General features: G+C 38.9%; 1 protein-coding gene across 2 annotated transcripts in view; it reads right to left on the reverse strand.

The window, feature by feature from the left end:
• LOC139147059 (putative histone-lysine N-methyltransferase 1) overlaps positions 1–16356 on the reverse strand; it is a 79646-nt gene extending 63290 nt beyond the window's left edge. For both annotated transcript variants that reach the window (XM_070717913.1, XM_070717912.1), the window contains exons 1-2: positions 16233–16356; positions 14647–14712 (exon numbers count right to left, since the gene is read on the reverse strand). In XM_070717913.1, the coding sequence (XP_070574014.1) occupies positions 14647–14670 (24 nt within the window). In that variant the 5' untranslated portion in view covers positions 14671–14712; positions 16233–16356. The remainder of the gene's footprint in view (positions 1–14646; positions 14713–16232) is intronic.
• Positions 16357–17635: the final 1279 nt, after the last annotated feature.

A 17635-nucleotide genomic window follows, 5' to 3' on the forward strand; every position in this document is an offset into this window, starting at 1 on the left:
ATATCAAAGCAGTAAGTACTGCAGTTGTCAAGATATTTAAGTGGATGGACGCCTAAGAAACGGACATACATACATATATATATACATACATACATACAGACTGACGGTGCATGCCAGACGGATACCCATCGCAATAGCTTTTATAGACTATATTAGTCTATACAAGCTAATAAACGAGAGTTAATTACATTCTAATTAAAGTAAACAAGACTTGCTTAACCCTTTTCCTGCCAAGTCCATATTTCACCATCAGGTCAAGATGTTTAAATTAATGAAACACAACGTATTCCATATGATGTATTTTAACATAATACTGTACATTTGAAGGCTGTTGAAAACATAATACTGTAAAGTTGATTTTTTTTGGACAAAAGATGCTATAACATACCAAGCCAAGTGGGTGAAAATACGTCATGTTTTGGCTCAATACCGCTTTTTACTGACTTGGCTGATGGGAAAGTGATACAGTTATTACTGTCTGGCAGGAAAAGGGTTAAATCAAGATTTACATCATAAAAAACAGCATATATGTATCTGTCAGGTTATAAAGAATCTTAAGCTGGTTATCTTTATCAGTATTTCCATCCTATTAACAAAGCACATTTTAACTTTCAAATTAACATTGTAAGTAAGTTCTGATGAATAAGTTGAGACTGTACGTACTCAGAGAAAGCACACTGAAGAGACAAATGTTTGAAACTTAAGAAGTTCAAGGTCATCAAAAGCATTATAAGGAATCATGTAACACTTTCATTGCACTGTTTACACAGATTGCATAATTGCTATAAATAGCACATGAGGAATCTTACAGCCCAGCTTTACCATAAAAACCCTATCACTTTGACCACTCTTTTAATTGACCACTCTATTTTTTCCTCAAAGAGTAATTTTATCCTTACCAAGTCAACCATAAATGGAAATTAGAACTTTCTCTATCTCTATTTATTTGACCACCCTATCATGACAAACTATTATGAGCAATTTCTGTTAGATAACATACAGGCACAATAAATGATGGTTCAGAATATGTCAAAGTTTGGATTCAGGAAAGTTGCCTTTACATGATTTCACTATGAACTGTCAAAAAGTTGAACTTTCTGATAATTCTACACTGAAATTATTTTGGCTTTGATGATTTCCTAATTAATTCAATTATTTAAAATCATATTAATTATTTTTTTCTGGGTGAATTGATAGGGTTTATACAGTACAAGAATTACATACAATGTAAGTCAAATTTTGACCAAAAATGACCAAAAAATTCCTTAAAAATACACCTTCGCATATTTCATCACAATTCGAACAAATCTAAGTTGGGTTATCCCTAGGGACCTGTATACTAAATAACAAAGCTGTCTGACCAGCGGTTATGAAGAAGAAGATTTTTTACCAAAAACGCCTTTTTTGGCATTAATTTGCCTATTTTCAACAATATCAAAAAATTAAAAAAAAAGTTTCTCAAAATCATATTTTTCATCTACACAACAAATATCAAATCAGTAAGTACTGCGGTTCTCAAGATATTTGAGTGGACGGACGCCTCACAAACGGACATACATACATACATACATACATACATACATACATACATACATACATACATACATACAGACTGACGCCGGACGGATACCCATCCAATAGCTTCTATAGACTATAGTCTATAGTAGCTAAAAATGATTCAAGTAATAATTAATTGATAGGATGTTGCAAATCATTTTTCATTCAATTATAACACTGATAGTAGGGAGGCCAACTGAAATTTTGAAATGTTCAATCTGCATTTTAATTAATGTAGTTTTTTAGATTTCAATGAGAGAAGCTAAACATTTTTTTTAATTTTCGAAATTGGATGAACGGTTACAATTTTATAGCTTTTTAAAACATTCACTTTTACTCTTTCTGTAGAAAGACAATACATATAATAACAATGGGAACAATGGGACAAAATGAAGGAGTTTTAGCTGAAATTTACAGTAAATTTGCTGTAACTTTGTTAATAAAACACCTTTTTGTACCAAATTTGGCATGGAGATAGATTTCAATGGCACACACAAATGTATCCGAAAATTACGTGATTACGATGGTGGCCATATTGGATTTATCCATGGCAACGGATGAACGACACTTAACGAGAAATGACAAAATGAAAATATTAAGCTCAAATGGCATAAGTGATATATCAAATTGAAGGTCTTTTTGAGCTGATGACACTTTTGAATAGCTCTACTGCATTAAAACTACCAACAATAAGTATTTTATCCAAATAAAGGCTTTCAAAACATCACCACTGGGGCCATGTGGAGTTTTGACATTATTTGGTAAAGGCTTCTTCAATTTTATCAGTTTCTGAACAATTTGAAACTTAGAATTTAATTTAAGGATTATTGGTTAAAACTATGTTCCAAAATTATTGATCATCTTTAAAATTCAGGAGTAAATTGAATAAGAAGTCGATGTTTGGAGGTGCTAAAAATTGCATACTTGTCATGGTAAAGTTATTAGCAACTAAGATGGTCTCATCATACCACCTGTCAGACATGCAAATTTCCTTTGTTACAAACATTTAAAAAATCAATACCCTTTCTTTTGCCAACACAGATGCAACTTATTCCCTCAGTTTCCTTGAAATATTGTGTATGGCTGTCAAAAATCTATGTCGACAAAATCACAAAATTGCTATCTCCTCTGCGCAAAAGGGATTGATCTTCTCATTATTCACCGTGAGAAATGAGAGAATTATGATTATCAAAACTATGGTCCCAGACTTTTGATATATGGACCGAGCTGTTCTGTGTACAGGAGAAATTTGCTCCAGTTCAATGAGTGATCTCCGTGTGTACGGATCATGGAGCATTGTGGGTAGCCTCACTTACTGTGAAGCGTGGTCAATATCTCCGTCAACAAGTCATCGTTGATGACACAGTCCCCGCTTGTCCATTTTGTTATAATCATTGGTGTCTAGGTAGCTGTGGTCTAGGTCGCTGTGGAATGACATTGATGCAATGGGTGCATCAGGCCTGTGACTTGCATAATAAAGTAATCTGAGGAACGTGTAATAAATGACTCATCTCTGCCGGTAATGACCACTGAAGGAACTTTTGATTACATCACACATAACGATGCCCTCACTGCCTCTAGTGTCATGACGGCACATACTATACACATGGTTTGGTGGAATTTTCGAAATGCTATGGCATTGGGTATGTTGTTGTAATCAGCCATTTTGGATCATATAATGAAACAATTTAATGTGCAAAGAATGCAGCCATAGTATTTTATCTTCGTATCACGTTTGAACAAAATCAGTCCATCGAGGGACAGTGACCTATGTTTATGTTTCAAAGACATAAAAAAATCACACCAAAATTGAAATCAAATGGCTGTCTCTTGACCATATGGATCATAGCACAAAATTAGTAGACATGCATATGTATGCCATAGTACTTTATCTTTGTACCAAGTCTCAACAACATTGGTTAAGGAATATTTGCATATGATTAAGAGATATTGGAAAAAATTTACAATCTGGCAGCCATATTGGAACATGTCACGAAGTAAATTGACATGTATGCCATAGTGCTTGATCTTTGTGCCAAGTTTGGACAAAATGGGTGTAATGACCTTTGAATTATGCTTCAAAGACATGCAAAATTCCAACAAAATGCAGTTCTGCAGCCATATTGGATCCTATCGCAAGGTTAATTGATACATGCATATGCATGCCATAGTACGTGCTTTGCCTTTGTGCCAAGTTTGAACAAAATCGGTTCAAGGATGTTTTAGTTACGGTTCAAAGACATGAAAAAATCGCAAAAAAATGGCCAGCTGTCAGCCATATTGGATCATTTCACAAAATAAATTGGTGTTCATATGAAGGGCATACTGTTTTGCTTTTGTGCCAAATTTGAACAGAATCGGTTCAAGAATGTCTGAGTTATGGTCCATAGACATGAAAAATCGCAACAAAATGGCCGCCTCACGCCCATATTGGATCGTATCGCAATATAATTTGACATGCATGTGTAGGCCATAGTGTTATGCCTTTGTGCCAAGTTTGAACAGAATCAGTTCGAGGATGTTTGAGTTATGGTTCAAAGACATGAAAAATCGCAAACAAAATGGCCGCCTCGTGGCCATATTGGATCGTATCGCAAACTAATTTGACATGCACATGTAGGCCATAGTGTTATGCCTTTGTGCCAAGTTTGAACAGAATCTGTTCAAGGATGTCTGAGTTATGGTCCAAAGACATGAAAATTGCAACAAAATGGCCGCCTCGCGCCCATATTGGATTATATCGCAAAATTATTTGACATGGATATGAAAGCCATAGTGTTATGCCTTTGTGCCAAGTTTGAACATAATCTGCTCAAGGATGTCTGAGTTATGGTCCAAAGACATGAAAAATCGCAACAAAATGGCCGCCTCGCGGCCAAATTCGATCGTATCACAAAATAAATCGACGTGCATCTGTAGGTCATAGTGCTATGCCTTTGTGCCAAGTTTGAACGAAATTGGTTCAGCAGTGTCTGAGAAACTGTTGATGACGGACGGACGGACGGACGGACGGACGCACAGACGGGACCCAATCTATAAGTCCCCGCCGGACTTCGTCCGCGGGGACTAATAAATACGTGAGCTGTTCAAAATTTCTCATTTTTCTAGCAAAAATTCAAAAGAAATAATGATAAACTGCGTACTAGAGGACGTTTCACTGAGAGTTGGTCGGGTTAGGTCTCGGAAAATCGCTCTCAATTTTTTGTCTCAGATTTGGTCATATACACTGCCCTATGTTGGTGAAGAACCTTATATCGCGAGAAAGAGCGAGATCTGGGCTTTCAAATGAGTATTCGATGTAAGGGATGTTTTGATTGGCTCACCTTCAAAAATGCGTTTCAAAATCAGCGATGTAAATATTAGGTGCTGCCATGTTTCAGATCGCCGTTCCCGGTACCGTTTCTAGCTCAATTTTGCAGTTTATTCAAAAAGTAAGTAGTTCATATAAAGAAATAAAAAACATATGAGAGAATAGCTGCATTTTTAATTTTAGCCTCATGTATTTTTTTCCACAATTTTCTTTCCTGTTATCGATGTTTTTCAATTTTGAACATGACTAAGTCACTGGTGATTGACTGTCAATTCAGCATGTCCTGGGCGACCTGCTGGCCTCCCTACTGATAGATTATCACCTTTATCAGGGCTTGACAATTTTTTTTCCAGTTCACTTGTCCGTCGGACAAGTGGATTTTCAATTTCACTTGTCCTCACAATTTTACTTGTCCTCCATTTGTAATAATCAGGACCAAATTACTTGCGACGAATTCTGTAGCGGCTTTCAGGGCTTTCTTATTTTGGTAATTTTTGCCGATGTTGATGCTGAATTTTCTCAAAAGTTCACATTGAAGTAGCCCTGCATGCGGTCTGTGTGTTCCCGGCGTTATACGGCCTCCACCACAAGAGGTCGTATAACGCCGGGAACACACAGACCTGTACGCAGGGCTGACATTGAAGGTACATATCATACATCGGCTTTCCGTAGTTGGCAAGCATAAATGCCGTCGTAAAAAGATTGGTCAGTTTCTGTCGCTGGTCATCGTCATTCGGTTTACGCTTAGCGAGTGCAAGGGATCAGGGTGTTGACAAGTGAAACCGTATCGGGCTCGGCGGGACCCACAAAATTCCTACATTGTCCTGTCACGATCTCATCTGTGATGGGCCAAACAGTCCAAATGTGGTTGACTAAACTCGTGAGACCTTATCGATTCAACGCGAAACATGTCGCATCTGTCAAGAAAAGCATTTCGTTTGGTTTGGCAATGGTGGGGTATTTGAGACACAACGTACTGAACATTTTGGAACCGTCATATTTAAACCAAGGCCACTGTGGTGCTTTCCATTTCGGGAGATAACATCTACGGCGTTTTTCCTCATCATAACGCTTATGTTTAGATCTTTTGTCAGAAACATCATTCTAATATTCACATCGAGTCGTCGATTCTCAGACGATCCCACTCACGCTGGCCCTCGTGGCGCCGTCGTAAATCATCGCAACGTCGTTTCTCAGAGTTACACAATGCCTATCGTCTTGAATAATGCACCTCTTTACGGCAACAACTTTGCTTGATTTTTGCGTAGGTCTGCGGAGCGGAAATTACGCTCTGGCTCGCGAAAATGCACAATGCCTTGTATACGTTCGTGGAAATATTGCCATAAAATACTCATATTTACAGCGATCATCCACAGACTATCTGCCAACAATGTTTGTCTACCTCGCTAGGCAGCATAAATGATTTTGAAGTACAGTATGGTCGATCGATGATAAGCAATATGATTGGGTTTTGCAATTTTTTACCTAATTTGTTGGGGCGGAGCAATCAGCATACGACAAAGAAATGCTGTTTACGCCAAATTGTAATCGACTTTTTTAATTGGACGATGAAACAATTTCATGTCGATCATCGAAAAATTGCAACATTGTGTGAGTCGGCAGGTGAATCTAAGAAGAACGTCACAATTGTATCTAAAAAGAGTCAGTGATTGACATTTATTTCGTGTGAACGACAACGCAAATCGGGCAATACGTGCACAAACCGCAACTTAGGTTTGCGTTGATTGGGCCAGACAACCTTTCCGGCGGCGACCAGATTTTTATTTTTGACTTGCCCAAACGTAAATTTCACTTGTCCCGGGCGTCAGGCGATAGGAATTGTCAAGCCCTGCTTCATCACATTTCATACAATGTGATGCAGTGCTTCTGGGCATTCACCCTAAAAACAAAAATGTATTATGTATGCAAATTAGCAATTAAATGAAATGACACTGCTAAGTGTCACTAAATTGTATTACAGCACCGTAGATCAACATCTATACCATATTTCATCGAATTTGATGTAGTATTTCAGGACATATCACTCAAATCAGGAAAGTTCATTAATTACGCAAATTGAAATAGGTATTCCAACACTCACTCAGCAACATTAGGAAACAGGGAGCACCTGCTGAATCATGCATTTTTGACACATAAAAAATGTACTCGTATGTAAAATAAATAAATAAAAATTGAAAAAAATGAAACATGAGTACTTTCTTTAGTTTTTAAACAGAAATTTATTACCTTTTCACCTAAAAAATTAAAAAATTAAAAAATTAATTATTTTGATAAAAAATGACCAAAAAAATTCCTTAAAAATTCAGATTTGCATATTTCATCACAATTTGAACAAATCTAAGTTGGGTTGTCGTTAGGGACCTGTATACCAAATAACAAAGCTGTCTGACCAGCGGTTATTATGAAGAAGATTTATTACAAAAAACGCCTTTTTTGGCATTAATTTTATTTTCAACTATATCAAAAAATTAAAAAAAAATAGTTTCTCAAAATCATATTTTTCATTTACACAACAAATATCAAATCAGTAAGTACTGCGGTTCTCAAGATATTTGAGTGGACGGACGCCTCACAAACGGACATACATACATACAGGCATACATACATACATACAGACTGACGCCGGACGGATACCCATCCCAATAGCTTCTATTGACTATAGTCTATAGTAGCTATAAAATGCCGCAAAATAAGCAAAAACGTGGGTTTTTTTAGTCTTTTGTTGATCTGTGCTTCTCTTTCGGCGATTTGTGAAAAAAATTTATCTACTTCCATATTGTTCTCTCCGACGTGCGCAATTGCAATCGAGCCAAGTCTCGCGAAAGATTTGACGTCAATTTGTATAGTGTACAGCATGCACATGAATGACTATCACAGCATCACGCGTGAATGACTATCGCGAGCTTTGAAAATTTAGGCAGACGCAATCGAGCCCTAGTCTCGCAATGAATTTGACGTCATTTTGTCGTGTGTACAGCAAGCAAAGCGAACCCTTGCGAGAATCCAAACTTTTGCTACAGCAGACCATGAAGGTAGCAGAGCGCAGATCGTCCATGTAGCCGACACGAACATGAAGTGTCTGTTACCGGCTACCAAAAACTATGAAAAATAGTAAAGAATGAGCAACAAAATCGCTATTAGTTTTAAGTTGCAGGTATAATAAGTCTGTGCGAACATACACATTTAAATCGCGGTCACAACGTTCGGTGTTGAAATTTATGTGCATCACGGTCTAGACATTCTGAGTTGCGAATTTTAATTGCGGTATTATTTTAATGGTGATCAATTTGCATCGCGGCCCTCATGATCCCGTATTGATGTTCATTTAAATCGCCATCCCAACGACACATTGCATCGCGGTCTCGACGTTCCGTATTGTTGTTCATTAGAAAGGTTTAGTTAAACCTAATTACGTGTACGTCTGAAGGCACACAGTGCCGTACGCGTATCCTTGCTCAGTTGTGATTTTTTTGGTTGATTTTGCAGTATTGTTTTTTCAGAAACATACGAAATTCGTCTAAAGTTTAAGAAACAATTAGGTTCTCTACGTGAGGACTATTCAAGCTCGTCGTATCCTCGCACTAAATTTACTGATTTTCTGTAATACCACAGGGGCTCATAAATGGCTATTTAAGTCAATGTTACAGCGTTTTTCTTTCTTTTTCAATGTTACAAATAAACCAGCTGAAGAGCACAACACTTGTGTAGCTGTCTTCTGTGTAGCTTGTATTTGCATGTATAGTGCGTCCTCGTAAATGTGACCTTTAGTTCAGTGACCTCTAGCCATGCCTACTTCCTGCCCTGCCCTCGCTTGCTTACTGTACTTATTTCCCAAGGGAAGCAGCTCTATCGCCAAGCCAAGACCATCAGCGCCGCTAAGTACCTGGTTACTCAAAATGCATCATAAATATTCATATATTTATGTGGGCGAGTCTGCATTAATGAGCGTCAAAAAGCACCAGGGCTACCGGCGACCTTAAGCATGGAGCAACATGTTACGGCTCTGGCGACTGTTGTTGCTGGCAAAAACGCAGAGCAAAGAAAGTCCAGTAAAGTATTCAGTGCGTTGTACGCGTGATCGAGCAAACATTGTAGAAGCCGTCGACGGCTCACGGGAAAATGGTCGAAAATACGTGTTCTTATCTTCAAGAAAGTTAGCACGCGTACAGAATGAGTCTCAGCATGGAGGTAGCAGAGACATAGTCTCAGATAGTCAATAATAAAGATGATACAAGTTTATTTATTCAAAGTAGTTCATTATTTTGCAAGCAAAATCTACGATTCCGGTCGGTCTCGTAGTAAACTGCCAACGAAGCCTATGCGTTGGCTCGCAGCGGGACTGTGGCGATGACCTAAATGACCCGAGCGCGTTCGATACACGCCACAAGTGCCGCTGCGATATCACAGCTACATGAAAAGGGGAGAATACAAGAGAACTCGGCCAGTTGCGAGCTCGGCCAGTTGGAGAACTCGGCCAGTTACGAACTCGGCCAGTTTGAGAAGTCGGCCAGTGGGCGAACTCTGCCAGTACAGTATGCACCCAATTAGAATATATGCTCCATAATAGTGTTTCTTTTTTTTGAAGTCTCACTAAAGTTATATGCGAAAGCGATCTAAATGTCATTCATAATAAAATGAGCGTATTATTTGCAAACTTCACAGATCACAGTTCAACCATGGATGTACATCCATGGTTCAACGCACGTATGAACACACATTGCCATTGGGTAAAAGATGGCGGTGTATCGTGATCGTGGTAGCGAGTTTTGCAGCCTTCGTCATAGTTACACTTGAAGTTCATTAAAAAGTCATAGGAGATGGTGAAGCAAATTAGTTAAGAGTCATCAAGCCATGAATTTTACTGAAGAAATGGCATAATGTTTGCCTGAACTTTAATACGGTACGTGCGCGATCTGCAGAAACACTGAGGCAGACTGTACATGTTTTGAAGGGTGGACGTGGGAGCTCTTCGACTTCGAGTTGTTTTCTGAATGTTCGTAGTAGTATTAAACCGACAAATCCCGTGCACTTTTCCTAGTGTTTGACTGTTGCTGCTGTTTTAAGCAGAGTTTGAGAAGTACTGGTGTTAGGTGATAACGCAATCTCGACTGGCTTTTTAACCTCCCAGCGATAAAATGGGAACAAAATAGGCATACAAACTTACCTGTTGCTGTACCACTGAGGTGATCTGCCGGCTGTGTCGCGTACGGGCCATTGGCAATACATCGTGTTTGTAAATATGTTTATTTCCTGTTTATTTCTTGCATAAGGCACGCCCCACCACTCTTGAACCAGCCGTCACTCACCAGATTACGTCCTCATTATAAAGTATAATCAAGTTGCCCACACATGTACTTCACGGCGCACATGGGTCGCTTCGGACATGGTGCTGACAGCGTCCAATTTTTTTCACATTCTACATTCACGAACGTTCATTTTTAGACTTTAATGACAATGTCAGATCAATGTGCCAAAACAATGACCGTGTCCGTCAAAAAAAATTACCAAGATTTCATGTTTTCGAAGATTCACCATAACACTCATACTGCGGATATGGCCGGATCTGCCTCCCTTGGGAAATATTAGTACAGTAAACACAGCGACGTCTGTACGCATGGCCCGTAGGCATGGCCAGAGGAATTGGCTAGAGGTCACGGAACTAAAGGTCGTATTTACATATGATCACATTCCCCATTGAGGGCGCACTATACATGCCAATACAAGCTACACAAAAGACAGCTACACAAGTGTTGTGCTCTTCAGCTGGTTTATTTGTAACATTGAAAAAGAAAGAAAAACGCTGTAATATTGACTTAAATAGCCACTTATGAGCCCCTGTGGTAATACAGTTATTTATGTGGTTTAGGGAAATCTCTGTGACAGCTTCAGATAAAAAGTTGAATTAGACGACAACATTTCATTTATGTCAGGAAATCATAGAACGTACGTCTTGTACAGGTGAACTCCACGGAATTTTCTGATATCAAAGATGTTTGCTAATTTACAATGATACTCATACTTAACGACATTTCCTGTCTAAATTACCGGAAATCATCAAGAAAATCTAAAACTTACTGCATGTAATTATGACTACGTGTAGAAGTGTCGTTTGATGACGTTCCGAACGTCTCCGTCTGTGCATGGAGGTAGAAAGAGAGGAGTCACAACCCTTTGTACCATGAGCGTTATCGCCGTTTGTTCTCCCAACGGGTGGTTCTGGATTAACGGTAAAAGATTAGCTTACGCACAATGCATTTTGCGTTGCCGACTTTTTCCGACAGTACGTCGGGAACGTTCGGAATGTTTGGTCAAGCAGCCAGGCCTGCAGTGTTGAGTAGCAACCTGTCTGATTGCCATCTTTTTTTTGGAAAAAACGATGTTGTTTATTCACTACTTGCATGAATGAACTATAAACAAACAAGCATGGAAGCACTTGGAGGTACCGTTATAATTTGCAGAAAACTTGTCACAACAAACAATGGCCGTGCGAGTAGGCAAGTGAAATCACCACAAGTTTGATGAGTTTTTTTACCATCGGCCACTCAATGGCCACTAATGAGCCATATCTTGCATGAAAGAACATGTCCCAAACTTTCATTTTAGTTAATAACAAACGTTTCAATCCTATTCTGAGTATATGTAATCGTCGTTTTGAAATTGTATACCGGTAAACCTACATTTCTGTTTTCTGAAAAATAGCCGTAACTTATCTTGAGGTGCAACGACATGTAAACATCCGGTGTCATTATAATGGTTGCGACCTCGAGAATCGATTAGATGTGAGTGCGCATGTCCTTTCACTTTTGAACTCGACTAAGCAGCTTATTTCTCCTTAGGTCAAAGTTCATGCATATAGAAGAGATCGCCATGAGCTTGGGTCGTCGGTAACGCACATGGTACAAAAGGGTTCGGAAACAAAGGTGTTAACGGGATTAACCACTTCACTACAAAGGAATGTAATCCTATTTGGAGCCATTGTGACTCCTCTCTTTCTACCTCCATGGTCTGTGCCACATGTACACGACGTCTTGTATAACGTGACAAAGACGCTACGTGTACTGATGGAACATAATTACGTGTAACCAAACTTCTATTTTTAATCGCAGTCCGAACGTGGAAGTATTGCTGTCATGCTGTTGATTTGCATCGCGGTCCCAACCTGTGTTAATTTTAATCGCGGTCTCAACGTTCCGTGTTGCTGTCGATTTGCATCGCGGTCCAGAGTCATGCAATTTCCAGTGTTAAAATGAAGACAATTGGATGCAAGGTTGATGGGTTGATTACTTGATAGTTTATTCTTGTGCATGCAACCGACACTGGAGATTACAGCATTATAGAAAGCTTTGTTTTCGTAAAAATGTGTGGCTAATAAAATTTATCTGTGGCTAATAAAAATTTGAAACTATTCTCCACAGTGGCTAATAGTGGCATATCTCAGATGTATCAATTCATGAGCTCCTATGCATTGACACATATAGCATTATTCTTTATTATCTCTTAATTGGCCATCTTTGAGCCCTTGTGTATAAACCCTGACAACCCTGTGGATGCATATCAAATACAGGAAACAAAACGGCTCTCACACAGCCATTTTTGATTGGATCATTACAAAAGTCAATGTGCATATGTATAACATATGGAGTAATCCTTGTACCAAGTTTGAATAGCATCGCTTCCAGCATCACTGAGAAATTTGTGTGAACATACGCAGCAACACCAAATACACAAAACAAAATGGCCGTCAAGTGGCCATATTTGATCAGATCACAAAACAAATTGATGTGCATATGAATGACATAGGTAATAATCCTTTTACCAAATATGAATGAAATTGTTCCTGGCCTCTCTGAGATATCTGCATGAACAGATGCAGGGTTCTCCACAGTTTGTGATTTTATAGGGGGGCTAATTTGCATAAAAATTAGCATATCATTTACATATACTTAGCTTGTTTCTTTTCATTTTTGAAAATTTACTTTAGAACATAAAAATTGGACAGAGCCTTTTAAATGTATCATTTTTATTGAAAACTTAAAAATATCATATACTTAAAGTATATGATATGTACTTAAAAACAATCGTCTTTATTTTTTTTTAAATGTATTCTCTAACAATTGAACAAAGACATAAAGTAATATCTTTCTCTCAACTTGCTGACCCTCCGTTTCCAGTAATTATAGTTTTAACAAATGACACTTTGAAACATTAAAGTAAATGAGTCTTCCGCTTGACTGTTTATGATCAAAGGCGAATGAACCTTCCGATCTCCAAAGTCTGAGCGTGGACGTACGGTAGACCATGGACGTCCATGGGTAGACAAACGCATGTATCCCGGGCATGTATCCCATTGTCGACCGATTTGCAAACAGTTGGAAAGAGTAATGGAAAGGGCTAAATGTAAAGCTAAAACCATCTTTATACAATACTGGTCACTGTATCATGGAGCTTATACCTAGTAAGAGTTGAATTGTGGTACCGGTGAACTCCTATATTGCAAACGTAGTAAGCTTAGTAAGCAGTGCACAACTTCTAACACGGAAACCATATCTCCCGCCCGACGCATGGTTATTCAGAAAAGCCTACCGCAATTTCAGAGTTTTGCAATCATTAGCAGTTCAAACCACACTGTCTCCTACGTAGTCTGCGTAAGCTGAACTTCTAGTGCTAAACAATATGCACGGATTGGACTGCTATCGATAGCCGCGACGGCAGCTGACTTGAAACAGCCGCCATTTTGACATCTCCGTACAGCTTGCAAGGAAGAGTACCTTTGTCCAATAGAAAGGTATGTTTCATAGCGCAAGTACACTCAGCAACGAAGACTTAGTATTATGAGCATAGACAAATACTTCCGTATAGTATAAGACTGCTGATTGGCTAAGACTGGAAGATTCCATTTTTTAGGAGGGATAACTTTCAATTGATCATGCATAGCAGTTCGCTGTGAGTTTCGTGTACGCTGTAGAAAACTTTGTTGTGCACCAGCAAATTGCGTCTATATTAACACCTTCGAAGTTCAAATCCTTTGAAATTGCACTACTGTAGACTTTGCGGAGTACCCCAGCGTGCGCGTAGCAGAACAGGACTGCATTAGCAATGATTTTTTGGATACATGTGTTTGATTAGATCGGTACTTTGACAAACTCCGCTTCAAAAAAAGGTGTGAAACGACTTCCATTTGCCATAACTGTCACCGTCAAGATTACGAAGTGTGAACGACCTACCATTTGTATTGCACATTTTAATCACAGCAAGTACGCAAGTTGCTCGCTAACAATTGCCAACTACAAGCTTCATTTGCATCAAAAACAAAGGGGCGGCGTTTCCAATTGTAGGGGCGGCACATTAGCTAGAGGGGCGGCCCCTCAAAAACCCCCCGTGGAGAACCCTGAGATGGACGCACGCACGGGGCATGACATAACCTACCGGTATAAGTCCCCCAGACTGGGTCTGTAGGGACTAACTAGAAGCTTTGAAAAGTAACATCAAAGTCCATTGAAATACTGATACTTTGAGCTGCAGTCAGTCTATAATTGTGATTCAGGAACAGAAATTTTAATTCCGTGCAACAGAAATTTAATTTAAAATGACAAATACACGTTTAGAGCTTCACTCGAACCATCAGAGTTTTAAACATTCCTAAATTAATGATTAATTAGCAACTTGCCTTACTTGAAGCTCTGACACGACTTTGGTTCCGGTATATGCAACATGAATCAAATGTGAAGTATCTAAATCGTATCGAGTTGGGTACTTACTGTAATATTGCTTTTCTTGCCCATTATTGGTTGGGTCCTCTGGGTGGTGTCCTACTAAAAGACAACCTGAGAATTATAAAGCAAATGAACTGGTGTATTTAATAGGTAATCTTCGATGTAATATGATTATATCAGTAGTATATGCTTGGTTAATGACAAGGAACAGTTTGGAAACACTGCCCATAACATACAACTGAAAAGAAAACTCTGCAAGAAAGACATCTACAGTCGGAGATCATGCTAGGAATTTTGGCTGCGTGTATTTTGACGCGTCCATAGAAAATGTTGCGTCAAAGCTGCAAAATCACGCAGCAACTGAAGTAATGGCCCATTTATTTGAACACTGTATGTAAACAAGTTGTCACACTGACGTAGGAAGTGAGATAAGCTTTCCGTGTTTGACCAATTTTTTAAAATTTCAGTGCAAATATTAGGTGAAAAATGAAATTTTTGATGATACTAAGCCTGTTTCTTGATGAGAAATGAGGATATTGAAAAATACTGTCAATGACGCTGTACCTTCTCTAATGTGTGGCCAGGCCAGGTAATTGGTTGTTGGAATGGAGTTGTTGGCAAATGGTTGAAGTGAAAGCTAGTATCCACAAAAACTGAAACACATTGTGAAAAAGATGCCTCGACTATCAAGGATCTAAACTAAGGGGTCCAGACACTTCACACAAAAACCAGTTCGCCCCGCACAACTTCGCCCCAAAACCATTTCGTACCAAAACTACCTCTTCCCAAGTACTTCTTCGTCCAATGCCACTTCGCCCCAAGTACCACCTCGTACTAAAACCACTTCGCCCAAGTAAATAGTAATACCATCATAATACTACCAACTCAGTCCTAAAACAACGATACCACGATGTATGCTGACATAACATTGTTTTTACCTGCAACTTTGAAGCATTAATGTGTCAGGATATTATGGCTACCACGAAACATTTATTCCCGCATGAAACCATAAACGACATGTTAAAAAAAAGAAAACACGCGAACTACTAAATCCTACAACTCAGGTGCCGTGCGCGGAATTGCACGATGTCATTTTCTCGAAATATGCACACTTTCAAAATTTCAGACCTGGGCTGATAGATAGGTGATGAAAAGTTTGAGGGCAGGGTCGGCTATAACTTTGCCGGTTGGCAATAAGTTTGGGGCGAATTTGTGTTGTTTTAGGGGCGAAATTGTTTGGGGCGATGTGACTTTTGGGCCGAAGAGGTTTTGGTGCGAAATGATATGGGAATAGATGGTGCGAAGTGGAACGGGGTAACAACACAGTTTGGCCTAAACCTATATGAGATCAAATTGTTATGCGCTCACTGATGTCCTATGGAAAATGATAACAGTTGAATATAGCATGCTTTGTAATTGTTTAGGTCTTGTTTTTACGACGTACGTATTGTTGATCGCCACAGAAGCTCATGTAAAGCTATATATATCGTAGTCTGGTACACAATACATCACTGTCATCAGTGCACACGCACTATCGAGTTATAACATTGACAGTTCTACATCAAATAAACACAACACATCGGGCGAGCGTTAGAGTGAGCGAACAGTTTGAAAGTTGAGGCAATACTTACTCTACAAGGTATGATTGCGTTTGTGTAAACGGGCGAATAGATCACATCAATCTTAGGTAAGCTTTGTCTTATGGAGACATGCACTCTGTGCACCGTCAAATATGGCGGTACTTCCGACTACGACGCATTCTGGGTAATGGTATCCCACTTATCCTCCCGGACGGTACTGGGAACGAAGGTGCGGACGAGACTTATCCAGCTCCTCCTTGGATCCTTCCCTGGCCTTGTGCAGAGTCAAAATACCGCTGTGTTATACATGTAATTGCCAGTAGTCAAGAATTCTACACGTTTTACATTATTTACATTTATTCATGCATGAAATACATTCTTTACATTTAATACATTCTTTACATTTAGGCCTATTACACGAAAGGTACACTCAACCATCGGGCCTTCGTCGGAAGGGCCGATCAGCGCAGCACGTTTTACATTTTTGACATTTATTCATGCACGAAATACATTCATTCGGGCCTTCGTCGGGAGAGCCGATCGGACATCGTCGGGAGTTTGGGTCGCATCTTGCACATGCTCTAATTCATTCTTTACATTTTTTAAATTTAACTTATAGGCCCTAATACATAAAAGTTTGCACGAAATACATTTTTTTACATTTAATACATTTTTTTATATTTATTACATGAAAGGGCTGCACGATATACATTCTTTACATTTAATACATTTTTTCAATGAATGTCCGTACGAATACACCCAACTATCGGGCCTTCGTCCGGAGAGCCGATCGGACATCATCGGGACTTTGGGTCGGTCCTGCACGAGATACATTTTTTACATTTAATGTATTCTTTACATTTTTTACATTTATTACACGAAAGGTCTGCACGAAATACATTCTAAGATCGGGTCGGGTCTAGCTATATTCTTTACATTTTAGGCCTATATATTTAATACATTTTTTACATTTTTTACATGAAAGGACCTGCACGAAATATATTCTTTACATTTAATACATTTTTTACATTTATTACACGAAAGGTCTGCACGAAATACATTTTATGATCGGGGCCGGGTCTAGATGGGCTTGCACGAAATACATTCTTTACAATTAATACATTTTCACACGTTTTACATTGATGACATGAAAGGTCTGCACGAAATACATCATAAGCTCGGGGTAGGTTGTAGATGCACTAGGTACCGAGACATCTTGTTGTTGTTGTTTGTATTGTTGTTTATGTTTATCAGTTGTGTTGTTGTGTTGACCAATAAAATTCAACGAACGTAACTGTTGTGTTGTTGTTAATGTTTCAAACGTAACGTAGATGTCATAAGAAACGCTACAAGGACACTATCATTACTTGGCCCAATACAACTACCTGCTAACGTACACTCTGAGTTTGAAACATTAACAACAACACAACAGTTACGTTCGTTGAATTTTATTG

The sequence above is a fragment of the Ptychodera flava genome, chromosome 13, assembly GCF_041260155.1.
Source record: "Ptychodera flava strain L36383 chromosome 13, AS_Pfla_20210202, whole genome shotgun sequence".
NCBI lineage: Eukaryota > Metazoa > Hemichordata > Enteropneusta > Ptychoderidae > Ptychodera > Ptychodera flava.